Raw genomic sequence first — 15,788 nt, 5'->3', positions numbered from 1 at the left:
TCCGCAAGGCATACATCTTCATTACATATCCTTGCCATTTTCTTCAAAGATAAATAATAATAAAAAAATGAGTAGTAATATACGCACAGTTAAATTAAATACTTGATTGAAATTATTTTTCTAAAAAAATACTGTACATAAAAATAATGTCATAGACTAAAATTATTATTATTATTTTTAAAATTTGACACATTTGATGATTTCATAATTCCTAAACATAAACATTAATATTTTATTATTTATATACATCATGAAACTTGAATACATAGAAAATAAAACTTAACAATAAGTTCTTTACATTATTTATTTACATGGATACTTAATAATCCCACATATTAAACTATTCCATCATTGATCAAATGACCAATATTTCCTTCAGGATCCTCAAAAAAATCAGATACATCATAATGAGTAGTGGATTTTTCAACATCATTTGAAACAAAATTTGTTTCTTTTTCTTTGTCATCCATTTTCAAATATGCTTGGTAAAGATCAACTAGGTGCTTTGGGGTACGACAGGTACGTGACCAATAGCCCTTTCCACCACAACGGAAACACTTATCCTCTGCTGATTTATTTTGCCCATAATTTCTTTCTTTATCCCACTTCTGGTGAGATCCTCTCTTGTAAACATAATTCCTTTTCCTTCCATAATTTTTCTTGTTACTAAAGCCTTGCCATTTACCTCTTTTGGGGTAATGATTTCCCGCATTTACTTCAGGAAATGGGGTGGCACCAGTTGGGCGCGCTTCATGATTCCTTAAAAGTAATTTATTGTTGCGTTCAGCAACAAAAAGGTAAGAAATTAACTCAGAATATTTTTTAAATCCTTTTTCTCGATACTGCTGTTGTAGGAGCACATTCGAGGCATGGAAGGTTGAGAAAGTTTTTTCCAACATATCATTATCAGTTATCTTTTTTCCACATAATTTCATTCGTGGGGTGATTCGAAATATTGCAGAATTATATTCATTAATGGATTTAAAATCCTGTAGACGCAAATGCGTCAATTCATATCGGGCTTGAGGAAGTATCACCATTTTTTTATGATTGTACCTTTCTTCAAGGTCTTTCCAAAAATCTGCAAGATCTTTTAATGTGAGATATTCATTTTTCAACCCTTCGTCAAGATGACGACGAAGAAAAATCATTGCTTTGGCTTTATCCTTCTGGGATGCATTATTTTTAGCTTTAATGGTATCTCCAAGATCCATTGAATCAAGATGGATTTCAGCATCTAATATCCATGATAAATAATTGTTTCCAGATATATCAAGAGCATTGAATTCAAGATAAGAGAGCTTCGGCATAATGAAAATTTGTTACCTGAGTCTTCCTAAAAATTTGATCAAAGTCTCGTGCTGATAACGTGTTGTGGAATAAATAAATAAGGAAGATATAATATAAAATAAAGAGGTGTAAATAGAATACTCTAATATTAGTATAATTAACTCAATAATTTATATGCAGTAAAGAAAAAGAGTGAGAGAAAATATTAGTAATGTATAAAGAGAGAGGATAATATTTTTTATTGTTGTGTGTATTGTTCCTTAGGCACTTCTCTATTTATAGGCGAAGGAAGTTTTACATTCTCAACTTCATTAATTCTAGTTTGCATTGAGAAGTTGAGTAATTTAGTATCGAAAACAAAATCAGCTGCCCATATTAATGGGCATCCACTTTGACTATTTTGATCTTATCACAATAGAATCAAAATAAAGAAAACACTTACATTACTAATCCATAAAATCAAACAGAATTTCTAACCTTTAATAGAGGAGCTGTAGTGACTCACGATGAAAATAAACTAAACCTGATGAGATGTTAGATGATGATGGTCGGGATCCGAGGATCCTCCATGATCTCTGTGAACCATGTGTTCACTTATTTACATGCTAAGTTTTATTCTAGAATTCAAATTCAAAAACTAAATCTAATCTTATCTTTAAAAGATAAGATATTTAAAAGGTGAAAACAAGAATTCAAATCTAAACTAAAATTAAATCAAATCTTATTTTTTTATAAAAAGTTAAAGTTAACGAATCATTTAAATCTTAAATTTTTGGTTGAGTTTAGAGCTTCTTAGGAGTGGACATTGGACTTAGCGCTGGGCTTGGGTGATTGACACCTAATTTAAATGCACTTTTAGGCCACTGGAAGTGAAAAAATTACTTGGAGCCGGACTCCGGAATTGGGAGTTGGGCACCCAATGTTTTGAACTTGAATGGCGTTGGGTGCCACCCTGCCAAGTTGGGCACTAGCCCTTGTTTTGTGGTCAAAGGCGCCAGACTTTAATGTTGGGCGCTGGGCTTGATAGATTTGTGTGTTGGATGCTCGGTTTTTTATGGGTTCAACTGGAGACTTCTTTGGTTATTTCTCTTCTCCTTATTTCTTTTAAAAATCCTGAATATACAATAATTCTAAAACAACTCCAAACTTATGATTAGATACGAAAACTTCATAAAAAACATAAGAACTTTGATTTATATCTAAAAAAATTACTAAAAGAAGATATTTAAAAATTACTAAAGATGTCAACGCATCAGATATGGATGAACTTTTGATAGAAAATGCCTTTATGAAATTTCCCATGTATAGATTGTATAATGAGTTAGATGGATTAAGAGCAACAGCAAAGAAATTTCAAGAGTCCAGCGAAGTTCTACAGGAAGAGAAGTCCATTCTAGTTGCTAAGAAATTAACTTTGCTTTTACAGTTGCAAATTATCCAGGAAAGTATGAAGAAGAAACTGGAGATGAATACCTTGTTGGAGAAGTCTCTTTTAGACGTAAAGATTGAACTTTTAGGTACAAAGGCTAAATCAAGTCACTTGGAAGGATTGTGCAAGTTGCTAACTAATGAAAAGAACAATCTTCTAACTGAAAGAAGGGTTCTAGTATCTCAGTTGGAGAGTGTTGAAGCAGGACTAGGTAACCTGCAAAAGAGGTTCACAAATTTGGAAGAGAAGTATTCTGATGTGGAGAAGGACAAAGAAAATGTTGACAGTCAAATAGAAGAACTCCGTGCTTCAATTTTGGTGCAAAACGAAACACACACTATTTAGAAACAATCAAGTGATGCTTGCCTGACAAAATTGGAGAATCTTGTTCATGTACTACAAGAAGAACAGCAATCGGGGAAGATAGAATTTGAAAAAGAACTTGACAAAGCTGTTAATGCTCAGATCGAGATGTTTATCTTGCCAAGTTCTATAGAAGATTTGGAGCAGAACAACTTGACCTTATTAATTGAATGTGAAAAGCATGTTGAGGCATCTAAATTTTCTGATAAAGTTATCTCAGAGTTGGAGAGTGAAAATCTCATGTAATTGATGGAGGTAGAGTTCTTGTTACATGAAATTAGAAAGTTCAAAATGTGTATTCATCAAGTTTGTCGGGCTCTTCATATTGATCTAGATTTTGAGCATGATAAAGGTAACAAGCAAGGGGAAATACTAATATTGCATGTTTTGGGCAGCATTGAGGGCTTGAAAAGTTCTGCTGTGAGAAGCCAAGAGGAGAAGCAGCAGTTGCTTGTTGAGAATTCTGTTCTCAATCTTTACTTTGTCAACATCAGTCTGAGGGAGAAAAATTGGAGTCAGACAAGAAGACACTGAATCAAGAGCTTGAGAACATGAGAGAACAGAATACTATGCTGTAGAAAGACAAGGTTAAACTTCAGGAGATGAACAAGCAACTAAGTTCTGAAGTAGCTAATGGAGAATAAAAAGAGAATACATTGAAGACAAAAGTGGCAGTTCTACATGTGGAGTTGGTAGATTCACAGAGAGCAAATCAAGTTCTTCGGGAAGAAGATAGTAAGTTGCTTGAAGAGAAAAGGTCATTGCTTAAGAGTGTTTTGGACCTAAAAGATGCAATTTCTGTTGCTAAAGATGAGAATAATGTAATTCTTCACGAGATACTAGCTCTAAGCAACCTGAATTTGGTCTATGAGAGGTTTGTCTCTGAGAAAGTCACCGAAAAAAAAACTTTCTGAATGCCTCAGCAATGTTAGCAGTATGAATTGTGATCTTAAGCAGGAGCTTCACAAGCTGAGGAAAATGTTCGAGTTGACAGAAGCAGAGAATGTTTATCTGAACAAGTCAATTGAGAGAATGGACAAAGAGCTGCAGGAAGCCAAAGACACAAGTTTCCATTTAAGTCATCAAATTGAAAACTCAGAAAATCTGGTTAAGAAGAAAGGAGCAGAACTGTTAGAAATGGAGAAAAGGCTAAAGGCATCAGAGACATTAAGCTATTGAGGAGCTGAAGATGGAAAAAGAAGAATCAAGAATGATCAAAGAAGATATGGACAGAAAGATTGTTGAACTTTGAAAAAATTGCATGAATCACAAAAAAGAAATTGAACGCCTTAATGAAACAAATAAAAGCTTTCAGTCTGAGATGAGATTACTACATCTTGAAGTTGAACAGCACAGGTTGAAGGAAGATACACTGAATTCAGAGCTGCTGGATAAAAAAATGAAGTTGAACAATGGGAGGCTCAGGCTACGGCATGCTTTTCTGATCTTCAGATTTCATCCATTTGTGAAGCACTGTTGAAAACTGAAAAGTAAGCTCAATGCAAGAGACTTGGTGACGAAACTGCTGCAAAATGCTCGGTCATTGAAAGAATTGGTTTGCTAGAGAATAAAAGTTGGAGGACTCCAGAGACAGTTATCTGCATATATGCCATCTATAAGCTCTTTAAAAAGATGATTTTGCATCTCTGGACCAATAAAGCTTATGCAGTTATGCTGTAGGCAATAAAGAAGAACAAATTGACCTTTTGACTAGCTATTACGTACTTCTATAAGTTACTTCCTTTTTGTCATGTCAAAAGAGTTTGTATATAAAATTATGCTTTCCACTAATCCAGTTCTATCATTAACTTTTTGTCCAGGATGTAGATATAGTAGTTGAGACTTGTCTCCAAGAAGATGCCAATGAAATTTTAAGGTCCAATACATGCGACTGAATATGTAAATATGGAAGTTGCTTCATACCAAGGAAATAGATACAGAAGAGTGGTGATGGATGATACACATAAGCGCAAGGGCAATCGTGACCTCAGCACATGGAGAACAAAGACATTCCACTTGATCAAAACTTAGATGATCTAGACTCCAAGTACTGCAAGATGGAGCTTTGCAGTTCGAGGTTCAGAACATACAATATCTTCTGCTGAAAATGGCTTATGAGAACAACAAAAAAGCCAAAACAAGAATAGGTCGGCCAACAATAGTCTTGCTGAGATTTTTCTTTTTGGCCATTTTTGTTTTGTGTTTCAGCGACTTATGCTATATTTTATGATATGATATGTCATGCAACGAGACTAGAGTCATAAATTATTGTATTATAATTATTAGATATGAATGACATTTTATTAAACGAGATTGTATATATATATATATATATATATATATATATATATATATATATATATATATATATATATATATATATATATGTCAAACATTGCTTTCCCTTTCTTCATTGCTTGGTGGCTACTCCAAGTATACCCTTCTTCCTTGTAACTTCATTTATGGATAGGATTTCGTTCCATTAACATCACTTAATAAATACTTAAATAGGCCAACACTGCTTCCAAAGTCCATAGTCCAAACAAAAAGAGTAGCTAGTTATGATGGAGAGAGACAGAGAAGAGAGCGTTGATTTGGCACAAATCTCTCTTCGACCCCTTCAGCTCTCTGATGTTGATGATCTCATGGTGTGGACCACTGATGAAAAAGTACCCAAGTTTTGCACTTGGGAACCTTACAGCAGCAAAGACCAGGGCATTGACTTCATTCAAAATAAAGCATGCGAGTTTCTATGGAGCAGAGCAATATGCCTTCATGACCGTGCTATTGGCTTTATCCTCATGACCTCGTGTTCTGCTACCGATCAATCAAGGGAGAAATCAGTAGAACTTGGATATGTTCTAGGTTCCAAATACTGGTCCAAAGGGATTATGACTTATGTTGTAAAACAAGTGAAGAAGGTTGCATTCAGAGAGTTTCCACACTTAGAGAGGCTTGAAGCTCTAGTTGATGCAGAAAATGTGGGGTCTCAGAGGGTGCTGGAAAAGGCTGGTTTTCATAGGGAGGGAGTCCTAAGGAAATATTTGTTCTTTAAGGGAAAAAGCAGAGACATGGTCATTTTCAGTGTTTTATCAACCGATCTTAATCACCAAGATTGATCTATGTGATTTTGACTTTTTGATATTCACCTAAAATCATGTTGCTCACTTCTTCTCATCCTATCGTGGACCTCGTACTTGGGAATAAATAAAGTAGTTACTCACATTTTAAATAATTAGTTATTGATATTATATGTATTTATGTAATAGCCAAATTATGTGGCCATTTATAGTTTTCTTCTAGCTGATCTTCACTCAAAATTTGCTTCTCTCAAGCTTTAACTGCCTCTGCATGTTAATCTAGAAAACAGAGTTTGAGTGTTGTAGACTTGATGCTGTATCATACTGAAATCAGTATAGCGTTCGATGATTTCTATGTTCAATATTTATTTTCCTCTTTTTGTATTGGGTTAAATTAATGCCATTGACTAGGCATTAGGCAATCTCTATGTTTCCATCTATCTAGAGTTATTTATTAATTATTCTAATGATAATGTTTAAAATGTCATTCTGGGAAATATTTTGCCTTAATCTCTAAAAATACGTAAATAAAATTAAAACTAATTTAAATAACCATTGCATATAGTATTTTCACCGTGTATTTTCAATTAATACTTTTATTCAAAGTACTCTAACATTACTATCATATAATTTTATTTTTTTTTTAAATTATAATGCTAAACGATGAAGTGAGTAAAACGAAGAAACATAGAAGCACCACATGCTGCTGACATGCACTAACATTGACATTGACATAGTCACTTGAGCCTTAACGCTAAAATGAAAATATAATGTCATAGATGTCAATACTTGATATTTAAGTATATATCATGATTGAAAAATTTTAATTAAAAGAAAAAGCAACTGTTTGAAAAAAGAAAATAATGCAGATAATGTATTCAAAAAGGTTTAAAAAACTACTTTTATTTGCTCAATCAACAAGCTAACTAAAATCTTAAAAAAAATATTAAATATAAACACTAAGTGTGTGTTTGGATTATAGTTTGTAAACGGAAGTTTGTATAGAATTGATTTTGCAAACTTGATTGTGATGAAAAGTAAGTTTGTGTTAAAGTGATTTATGTTTGGCAATCTTTGCATCAAAATGAATTATAGTAAAATAAATGTTGTTTGGATTATACTATTCAAAATCACTTTTAGATAAAAAAAATTACTAAAATAGACACCAACCTAAATAATTTTTATATATTATCTTATCATTTTAATTTAGATAATTGAATAGATCTTATTAATTAATTCTATAATAAAATTAATATTTATACACTAAAATAAAAATAATATAAAAATTGGCAAAATATATTTTTAATTAAAACTAATAAAATATAAATTTTAGAGAGTACTAAAAATAATAAAAAAATTAAATATTTATCTTGGTAGTAATTGAAATAAATAAAAAAAAATTATGATATTTTTTATATAGTATATTTTTAGTAATCTTAATACTCATTTTTAGTATGCTATAATTTATTATTATTATTATTATTATTATTATTATTATTATTATTATTATTATTATTATTATTATTATTTACAATTAATTTTTTATTTAATTTACTTTACCTAATAGAATCAATAAATCATATTATAAAAAGATAATAAAAATAATATAAAAAATTACAATTATAAAAGTGTATAATATCAAATAAATAATTAATAAAAAATAAAAATAATAAATAATAAAAAAAGAGAGTTCATGTAAACAAAAATAATAAGAATTTCATAAATAATATAATAATATGCATAAAGGATAAAGTTGGTAAAAGGTAAATAAAGATGGAGTATTGATGGCTAGAAGCCCGTTGGTGAAACGCAGAAGCTCAAAATTGTAGCTTCTTGTAAACCATGGTTTTGAAAGCAAAATCACTTCTGCGTTCATGAATCAAAAATTTGCCAAACCAAAAATTGAAGCTTTCAAGAAGGCTAAACGTGCTTCTTCTCTTGTAACGCGTTTGCCAAACACCCCCTTAATCCCACTTGATATTGTTGACTTGGTCAAGTATGGTTGCCAGCAGCCCTTATTAAATTCATAATTTGTATTGAGTAATGCTACTATATGCAGTTTTTTTATAAATTAAGTCTAATCAAGTTAAACAATGAAATTTAAAGTAATATTATTCATAATTAATTTTTGTTAATATTAAATTAATTTAGTTAGACTTAATTAATAAAACCACTTAGATGTGTAATATTATTCAAATTATAAAACAAGGGAATGTTGGTGCAAAGGTCAAGACACAGGCACCACTGAAAAGCTGAGAGGGCCACATGATGAACAGAAACAAACAAGGATTCGGATTCCCCTTTTTACCTCAAGCTTTTTTCAGTTTTTGTGATGTAAATATCAGCAACATGGTTTTTTAATTGAATTTCCCCCATCCCTGTGGAAACAGCAACAGTATTGTGCTTAACCAACACAAAAAGGAACAGACTCGTATAGTTTCTGATGCTGATGGGGCCTGCAACAAAATCAGTGTGATAAAGCAACATGATTGCAATAACCCCTTTGTCAGGGCGTCTTCAACAGCAAAATTCCAAATTATATTGGATGCATCTCAAGGTCGTTAACTATTCCTTGTTTCCACACAAATATTAAACAGTAGCCTATGATGGGCGTCACCCTAAGACTTGAGACTGGAGCCTTCTGCTAAATTATAATAAGGGTTAAGTATGATTTTGATCCCAACGTAGAGGTCGAAAATCGATTTTGTTTCTCGCTTTTTTTTGCTACAAAATGGTCCATAATGTTTCAGTTTGTTTTAAAATCGTTCTTTTTACCAAATTTATTTTTTTATTATCAAATTACCCCTCATTAAAAAATTATAAAATAAAATAAATATAAAATAAATAAAAAAGAAATAAATTAAAAAAAAGGAAAGAAAGGAATATAGAGAATTGGGGGTGGAGGGGAGAGAGAAAGGGGGGGGGGTTGGGGAGAGAGAAAGGGGGGGGGGTTGGGGCGTGAGAAACGGGGGAGGGGGAGGGAAGGGAAGAAGGGGGAAGGGAAGTTGCACCTCCGCATCGCCATACCAACACACCACCGCATCGGCGCACCGTCGTCCTGTCGCCTATTATCTGCCATTGCTCCCTACACTAATGGCGTCACCAACTGCAGTTCGCTGGCATCACCGCTGGCTTGGATTCGCGTCACTGCAAGTAGAGGAAGAGAGAAAGAGAAGCGGAGAGGAAGAGAAGAGAAGCACGGAGGCGCTGATGAAGACCGCGTCCAGCCACGCCCTGCCGTCGTCCTCATCGCGAACCGCCATCGTCGGTCGCCATCAAGCCCTGTTCCGTCGCCGCCGCTGGAGTGAGGTCCCGTCGTCATCGAGCCCTGTTGTTGCTTCTGTTTCTACTTCTACTTCTATTTTTGTTTTTGTTGTTGCTATTGTTGATTCACCCTTCACAATTGTTGTTATTATTTTATTATTGGTGATACTGCTTCTGATTATAGTAATTGCATCTGAGTTTTGTTAATGAAAGAGGAAGAATTTAGTTCTGAGTTTTGTTATTCTGAGTTTTGACGACGATGATGATGATTTTTTTGTTTTCTGAGTTCTGAGTTCTGCATCTGGGTTCTTATTTTTCTGGTTCTTATTTTTCTTGGTTCTTGACGATGATGATGATGATTTTCTGGTATTTCTTCTGATGATGATGTTTCTAGGTTCTTCTTCTTCTCTTCTTCTGGATTTTTGTTGTTGTTGTTCTTCTGATTTCATTATCTTCTGGGTTCTTGCTTTTGTTGTTGTCCTTTTGCTGATTCCATTATCCAATTGTTGATGTTGTTGTTGTGCTTCTGGTTGTTTGTTTTATTGGTGTTGCTTCTGGTTCAGCTCCAACATCTGGTTCAGCTTCTGGTTCTGCGTTAGTTGATTTTGGGAAAGAAGGGGGAAGGGCATTTTCGTCCGAAGGATGATTTTAAAACAAAATGAAACCTTGGGGGACCATTTTGTAGCAAAAAAAAAAGACCGGGGACGAAATCGATTTTCAGCCTCTACGTTGGGGACCAAAATCATACTTAACCCTTATAATAAAAAGTAGGGTAAAATTTCACTCCGACCCTTAACTATTTCGCGAAATCTCATTCCGTCTTTTATCAATTAAAAAATAACATTACGATCCTTAACTACTGTCTCTGTCAAACTTTTTGCCTATTCTGTTAATGTCTCCATCTATAGTTAACGGATGTTGTTTACGTATACTGTTAACTTAACACGTGTCAAGCAACTATTTGAAGGGACAAATCGCCCCCCGATGACTCAGCAAAACACTGCGTTTTAGAAAGGTCAAGAACGCTTTACTTCTTCTTCTTCCTTTCGTTGTTCAACTTCATTATTCCATTTTTGTTTCTCCCAAAGAAGACCAGACATCTCAGGACCTCGATCAAATCTATCATTATCTAGCAGAAAATCATCCAAGTCATTTGAGTCAAAGGCCACAGAGGAGTTTATAAGCAATGGATTATTGTTCCGTGCTTCCAATTTCTTGTGATATTGCATACTCTGTCAAAAAAGACTCATTCCTATTGCCAACACTAATATCGCTTCCACAGTTATACAATGAATCCTCACCCTCTGAATGCTCAAAATCGGACAACCCTCCATCCTCAATCCTCTCATTCTCTCTTTCCTCCTTGTCTTCCAACTTTAATTGCGCACCAAAATTATCAAATTGATCCAATCCCCCACCCTCACCGCACAATCCACCCTCCAATTTTACATCATTATTACTTACCATGTGTAGTGAATCTTCTCCCTCCAAGATAACCCATTACCCTCTGCTCTATCCACATCATCCAATTGATCCATTCCACTTTCCAATTTTGCATCACCATCACCAACCCCACACTTCTCACTATTTTCAACAATAGTTTTACCATTATTATCACAATTCCCAATCCTATCATTACCAAACCCTAACAACTCTGACGAAACAAGCATAGTCATAGCGAACTCACCACTGCAATCTCTGTTCAATTCCAATTTGCTAGAATCATACTAGAGGCTTCGTGTTCAATCACTATCGTGATTCGTCTCCGCCCTACCTCCTCTGCCGAGAGTGAAATTATCTAAACCATTAGCGAAATCAGCTTAGGAGAAATTATTGAAGAGGGGGAAAATGTAGCGTTTTTGTTGAGCAATTAGGGGCAATTTGTTTTTTAAATGATTGCTTGACACGTCTTGAGTTAACGACATAAGTAAGCAACATCCGTTAACTATAGACGGAGACATTAACAAATGGGGCAAAAGGTTTGACGAAGACAGTGGTTAGATGCCGCAATATTATTTTTCAATTGATGAAGAGCATAATGGGAGTTTGCAAAATGATTAAAGGTCAATGTGGGGTTTTACTCTAAAAAGTGATCCATTAGTTGGCAATTCTTAAACTGTCTTATTAGACATGATGGAAATAACTTCAACCTAATATTTCTCTAGTTGTGCTCCTCTCCACCATGATCTCAAACTAGACAGATATAATATCACTCCTGCCAACTCCAAAAATACAAATCAGCATGCCATTCAAACATCATTGGAATCTTTGATCTATGAAATGGTTTAATTTCTACCAAAATTCTTTAGGGTTAGACATGAATCATTAAAAATACAATTCACACCAGTATTTTTGGATCACTCGTGAGAATCCATCAATTCACTTGAATTTTCTTTTGTCCATATATGTGATATTTCAATATATAAATATTTATATCTTTACTAGAATCTCTTATGTGGAACAAAGTTTGAAACACTAACTCGATACAAATACATCAATATCTTACATGTTATATACTTGAAGAAATCTAAAAGAACTAAGAAAAGTTGAAAAATATTTTGTATTAGTGAAGTTTCCAAAAGAATTTTAACTACATCTTAAATTAAGTGAGTGACAATTCTCTAAAAAAATGATAGAGTAAACTATTTTCTTATACTTTAGAGATAACAGTTGAAATACGTCTATAAGACTACAAAATATTCTTATACTTAATGTTATTCCTAGCCGTTTGTGCATTAGTGACATTTTCATATTTTGGTAAACAAGAGAATTCTAGAGTTAATGTACAAATACATAGGAAACAGTTTTATCTCTACCCTCAATTTTGTGCTTATCAATCAAGGGTATGTTGTAATAAACATCGTCAAGATCACATTTTGGGGCAATGAATCTCATCACCATTCATCTCATATGAATGATAGCAAACAATAAAATACCATAAATGTATTTGTACTCTTATATACATATGGTAAAAAACAAAAGAAGCAACACTACTTATGAAACTTGTATGACTTCGCTACCCACGTTAAATCACCTTAATGAGATCTCCAATTACTGTGATTAGATATCAATCATACAGTTTCACTCATTGGGCATCAGTCACATTCTCCCAAAATATACTCAAAAGAGGAGTGAATTTTCCCCCAAAATAGTGTACTTCTATTTTTCATAGCCTTATTACGAATTCAACCATTTAAACCACATACTTAATATTTTTTGTATAACTTGGATTAGATTATTTAAATTAAAAGGCAAATAGTAATGTACTCATATTTTTCAATGGCTTGCAAGTAAACCCAAGCATTTATAAGTAGTAATTTCTAAGTTTTGAAAACCGAATCGATTATTAGATCGGTGTAGTTATTGATTTATTGGTTTAGAAATTTGACCAGTTCAACTATGGTTAATCAAAATAACTAAATTCTTATAGAATAATATATAAAATTATAAATAAATACACATAAAAGTGCAAATTAAAAAATGGATAGCTCACCTTCTGCAAATTAAAAAGTGTAGGTGTTTGCTTGTTGATTGGCAGCGCTGTAATAATCATAACTCACAAAAGAGAATCACTGAAATCAAAGAAAAGCTGAAAAGGAGAAGGCAAAAGGAAATTTGGCAAAGAAAACGAGAATTCAAGTTTTAGAGGCCGAATTAAGAGATGCTTATGAGTTAGAGAAGAGATACTGAAAGGAGAAATCTAAGCTGTAATGGCTACAATGGAGGGACCAGAATACAAAGTTTTTTCATGCGAAGTTTCAAAACAAAAATCGAAAGAACAAGATGTATAGGCTCCAAGACAACTTGGGTTCCTACAAAGCTGAACCAAAAGGTATGTCACATATTGCTCAGGAATACTTCAGTGAGCTTTTCACTACTTCTAATCCAAGGAGGGCTCTGGAGAAACTAGAGGAGATGGGTAGGCGGGTGGAGGAGGAGACTAATAGTAGACTTACCAAGAGAGTTACAGAGAAGGAAATCAAGAAAGCTACCTTCTCCATTAATCCTTTTTCAGCCCTGTGTGATGATGGTTTCACAGGTAAATTCTTTCAATATTTCTGGAATGTTATTAAAAAAGAAGTTGTAGATGTGGTTTCAAGCTTCTTTTGTAGGAAAAAATGTTAAGAAGTTTCAATCATACTCATATCTGCTTAATCCCTAAGGTCTTACCTGCTGACACTATGACATTGATTAGACCTATTAGTTTGAGTAATGTTGTTTATAAGATTATTTCAAAAGTGTTGGTTCACTGAATGCAGGGTGTTTTAAACATGGTGATTAGTGAAAATAAAAGTGCATTTGTTAAACATTGACTAATTAGTGATAATACTCTAATTACTCACGAACTGATGCATTACCTAAAAACTAATAGTGGCGGTGATTATGAAGTAGCATTGAAGCTTGATATGAGCAAAGTATACTACAGGATAGAATGGTGCTTTATTTGGGAAGTAATGAAGTTAGGTTTTTGCAACCAGTGGATTGGGTGGATGAAGGAGTGTGTAACTACTGTATCCTACTGTGTTACTGTGGATGATCAACCTCATGGTTTTTTCGAACCATACAGAAGGTTGCAATAATGCGACCTTCTTTCCTCTTATTTTTCTCTTTTTTGTGTAGAAAGGCTCTCCTATCTACTCCACAGAGGAGAACAAAGACAAAAAATCTCAGGATTTAACATTAATAGTAGGTGTCCGGCAATCAGCTACTTGTTATTTGATTCAAGTACTACAAATCTATAAGCAGCTAAGTGGACAATAGATAAATCTTAATAAATCTTCTTTTTTTTTTTCAGCAAAAATACCCCTTACAAGTCAGAGATGATCTAGCACAAAGAATGGATATTCTCCATCTTGTAGCTCAAAACAAATATTTGAGGTTACCAACGGTTATTCAATGGTCTAAAAAGAGCACCTTCAACTATATTAAAGATAAAGTAGAAAAAAGATTGCAAAGTTGGAAGAGATTATTGTTCTCAGTAAGCGAAAGAGAAATATTTGTCAAGGTAATAGCAACAGCTGTTTCACTCTATACTTTGAGCTGTTTCAAAATACCTGACTCCTTATTAGAGAAAATACAGAGGAAGATAATGACATTTCGATGGGGTCAAAGGGATTCGAAAAGGAAGCAATGGTGGATTAAATGGGATATTATTACTAGAGAAAAAAAGTTAAAGAGGCCTGGAATCAAGGATCTAAAAGCTTTCAACCTAGCCATACTTACCAAACAAGGATGGAGAATAGCTGCTAAACCAAATTCATAAGTTAGTAAACTTTTTAAAGGAAGATATTTCAAGTATTCTACATTTTTGAGTCCTGAAACATATTACAATCTATCCTTGACATGGAGGAGCATGCTTGAAAGGAAAAAGGTTTTGGAGAAAGGGACTGTTATGGAAAATCAGCTAAGAAAATATAGTGAAAATTTTTGAAGACTCTTAGATCAGAAACTCATTGTCTATTGCTACCATGTAAAATTAGATCCTTAATACTCAACTTGAATGGGTTAAATTCATTAACAACAACAGATAATGGGATGAACACACAATAACATCAAACTTTACTTTAGATATTGCAACAAGAATATTACAAACTAAAAATAGAGAAGGAAAAGACAGACTAACCTAGTCGAAAAAAAAAATCAAGAGCTACTCAGTATCCACAGGTTATCAAATTGCATACCACTTTTTTTACCCACCCATGCAGTAATTACTAGAAGCATGCAGAGAAAAGAAGATGTGAAAAGTTCTCTGAAATTTGTGATGTGCTCCAAAAATAAAAGTTTTCATTTAGTGTTCTTTCATAAACAATTATACATTACACTCTTAAAGTGCAAAATAAGCAAGGTTTGAGAATATTATTAAAAAATTATGATGACTTTAAAAAAGAATGGTGTATTATAAATATGGTTTATTGCAAATTTTTTTAGAACAAATAACATGATATACTTTTTAGCTTAAATTAATTCTAACAAAATTATTATTGATATTTTTATTCTAGTTAGAAACTTAAAATATAAGTTTTACGATTTTATCATTATATTTGACATTCAAACATTTTTTTCTCTCCTTGCATTATTGGCCATAACTTTTTCACATTTTAAGTAGGTGTATACTATTTTATTATTACTACGTTGCTAATTACTCAACGATGAAATCATTAATTTTATACTTAAATAAATAAAGTAAATTTATTACTTTTTATGTGTGATATAGATGAAAAAAATATAAATTCTTATTAATTATAAAACATTCAACTATGGTTTTTTATAATTATAAATATTATTATTAAAAAAATTAATTGTTATTTATAAATATTATTATTTAACCTTCTTTTTTTTTTTGTTACTAAGATTGTGTTTGA

The 15,788-nt window shown here is 32.9% G+C and overlaps 2 protein-coding genes across 2 annotated transcripts; one reads left to right on the top strand and one right to left on the bottom strand.

Annotated features, from left to right (window-relative positions):
* Positions 1-218: 218 nt before the first annotated feature.
* LOC140176330 (uncharacterized) lies at positions 219-5,325 on the bottom strand. Its single transcript, XM_072206635.1, has 2 exons — positions 5,006-5,325; positions 219-4,680 (listed from the first exon to the last, which is right to left on the bottom strand). Exon 2 carries the CDS (start codon positions 1,308-1,310, stop codon positions 336-338), a length of 975 nt encoding a protein of 324 aa, XP_072062736.1. The 5' UTR covers positions 1,311-4,680; positions 5,006-5,325; the 3' UTR covers positions 219-335.
* Positions 5,326-5,564: 239 nt separating this feature from the next.
* Positions 5,565-6,659, top strand: LOC112721190 (uncharacterized). Its single transcript, XM_029290151.2, has one exon. The coding sequence runs from the start codon at positions 5,644-5,646 to the stop codon at positions 6,199-6,201; it is 558 nt and encodes a 185-aa protein (XP_029145984.1). The 5' UTR covers positions 5,565-5,643; the 3' UTR covers positions 6,202-6,659.
* The last annotated feature ends 9,129 nt before the right edge of the window (positions 6,660-15,788 follow it).

The sequence above is a fragment of the Arachis hypogaea genome, chromosome 11, assembly GCF_003086295.3.
Source record: "Arachis hypogaea cultivar Tifrunner chromosome 11, arahy.Tifrunner.gnm2.J5K5, whole genome shotgun sequence".
Lineage (NCBI taxonomy): Eukaryota > Viridiplantae > Streptophyta > Magnoliopsida > Fabales > Fabaceae > Arachis > Arachis hypogaea.
The sequence above is the reverse complement of the archived record's forward strand: the minus strand, read 5'-3'. Positions and strand labels throughout refer to the sequence as shown.

Coding starts and splice junctions, on each gene's coding strand:
- LOC112721190 (XM_029290151.2), top strand. CDS start 5,644: ATGATGGAGAGAGACAGAGAAGAGAGCGTTGATTTGGCACAAATCTCT.
- LOC140176330 (XM_072206635.1), bottom strand. CDS start 1,310: ATGCCGAAGCTCTCTTATCTTGAATTCAATGCTCTTGATATATCTGGA.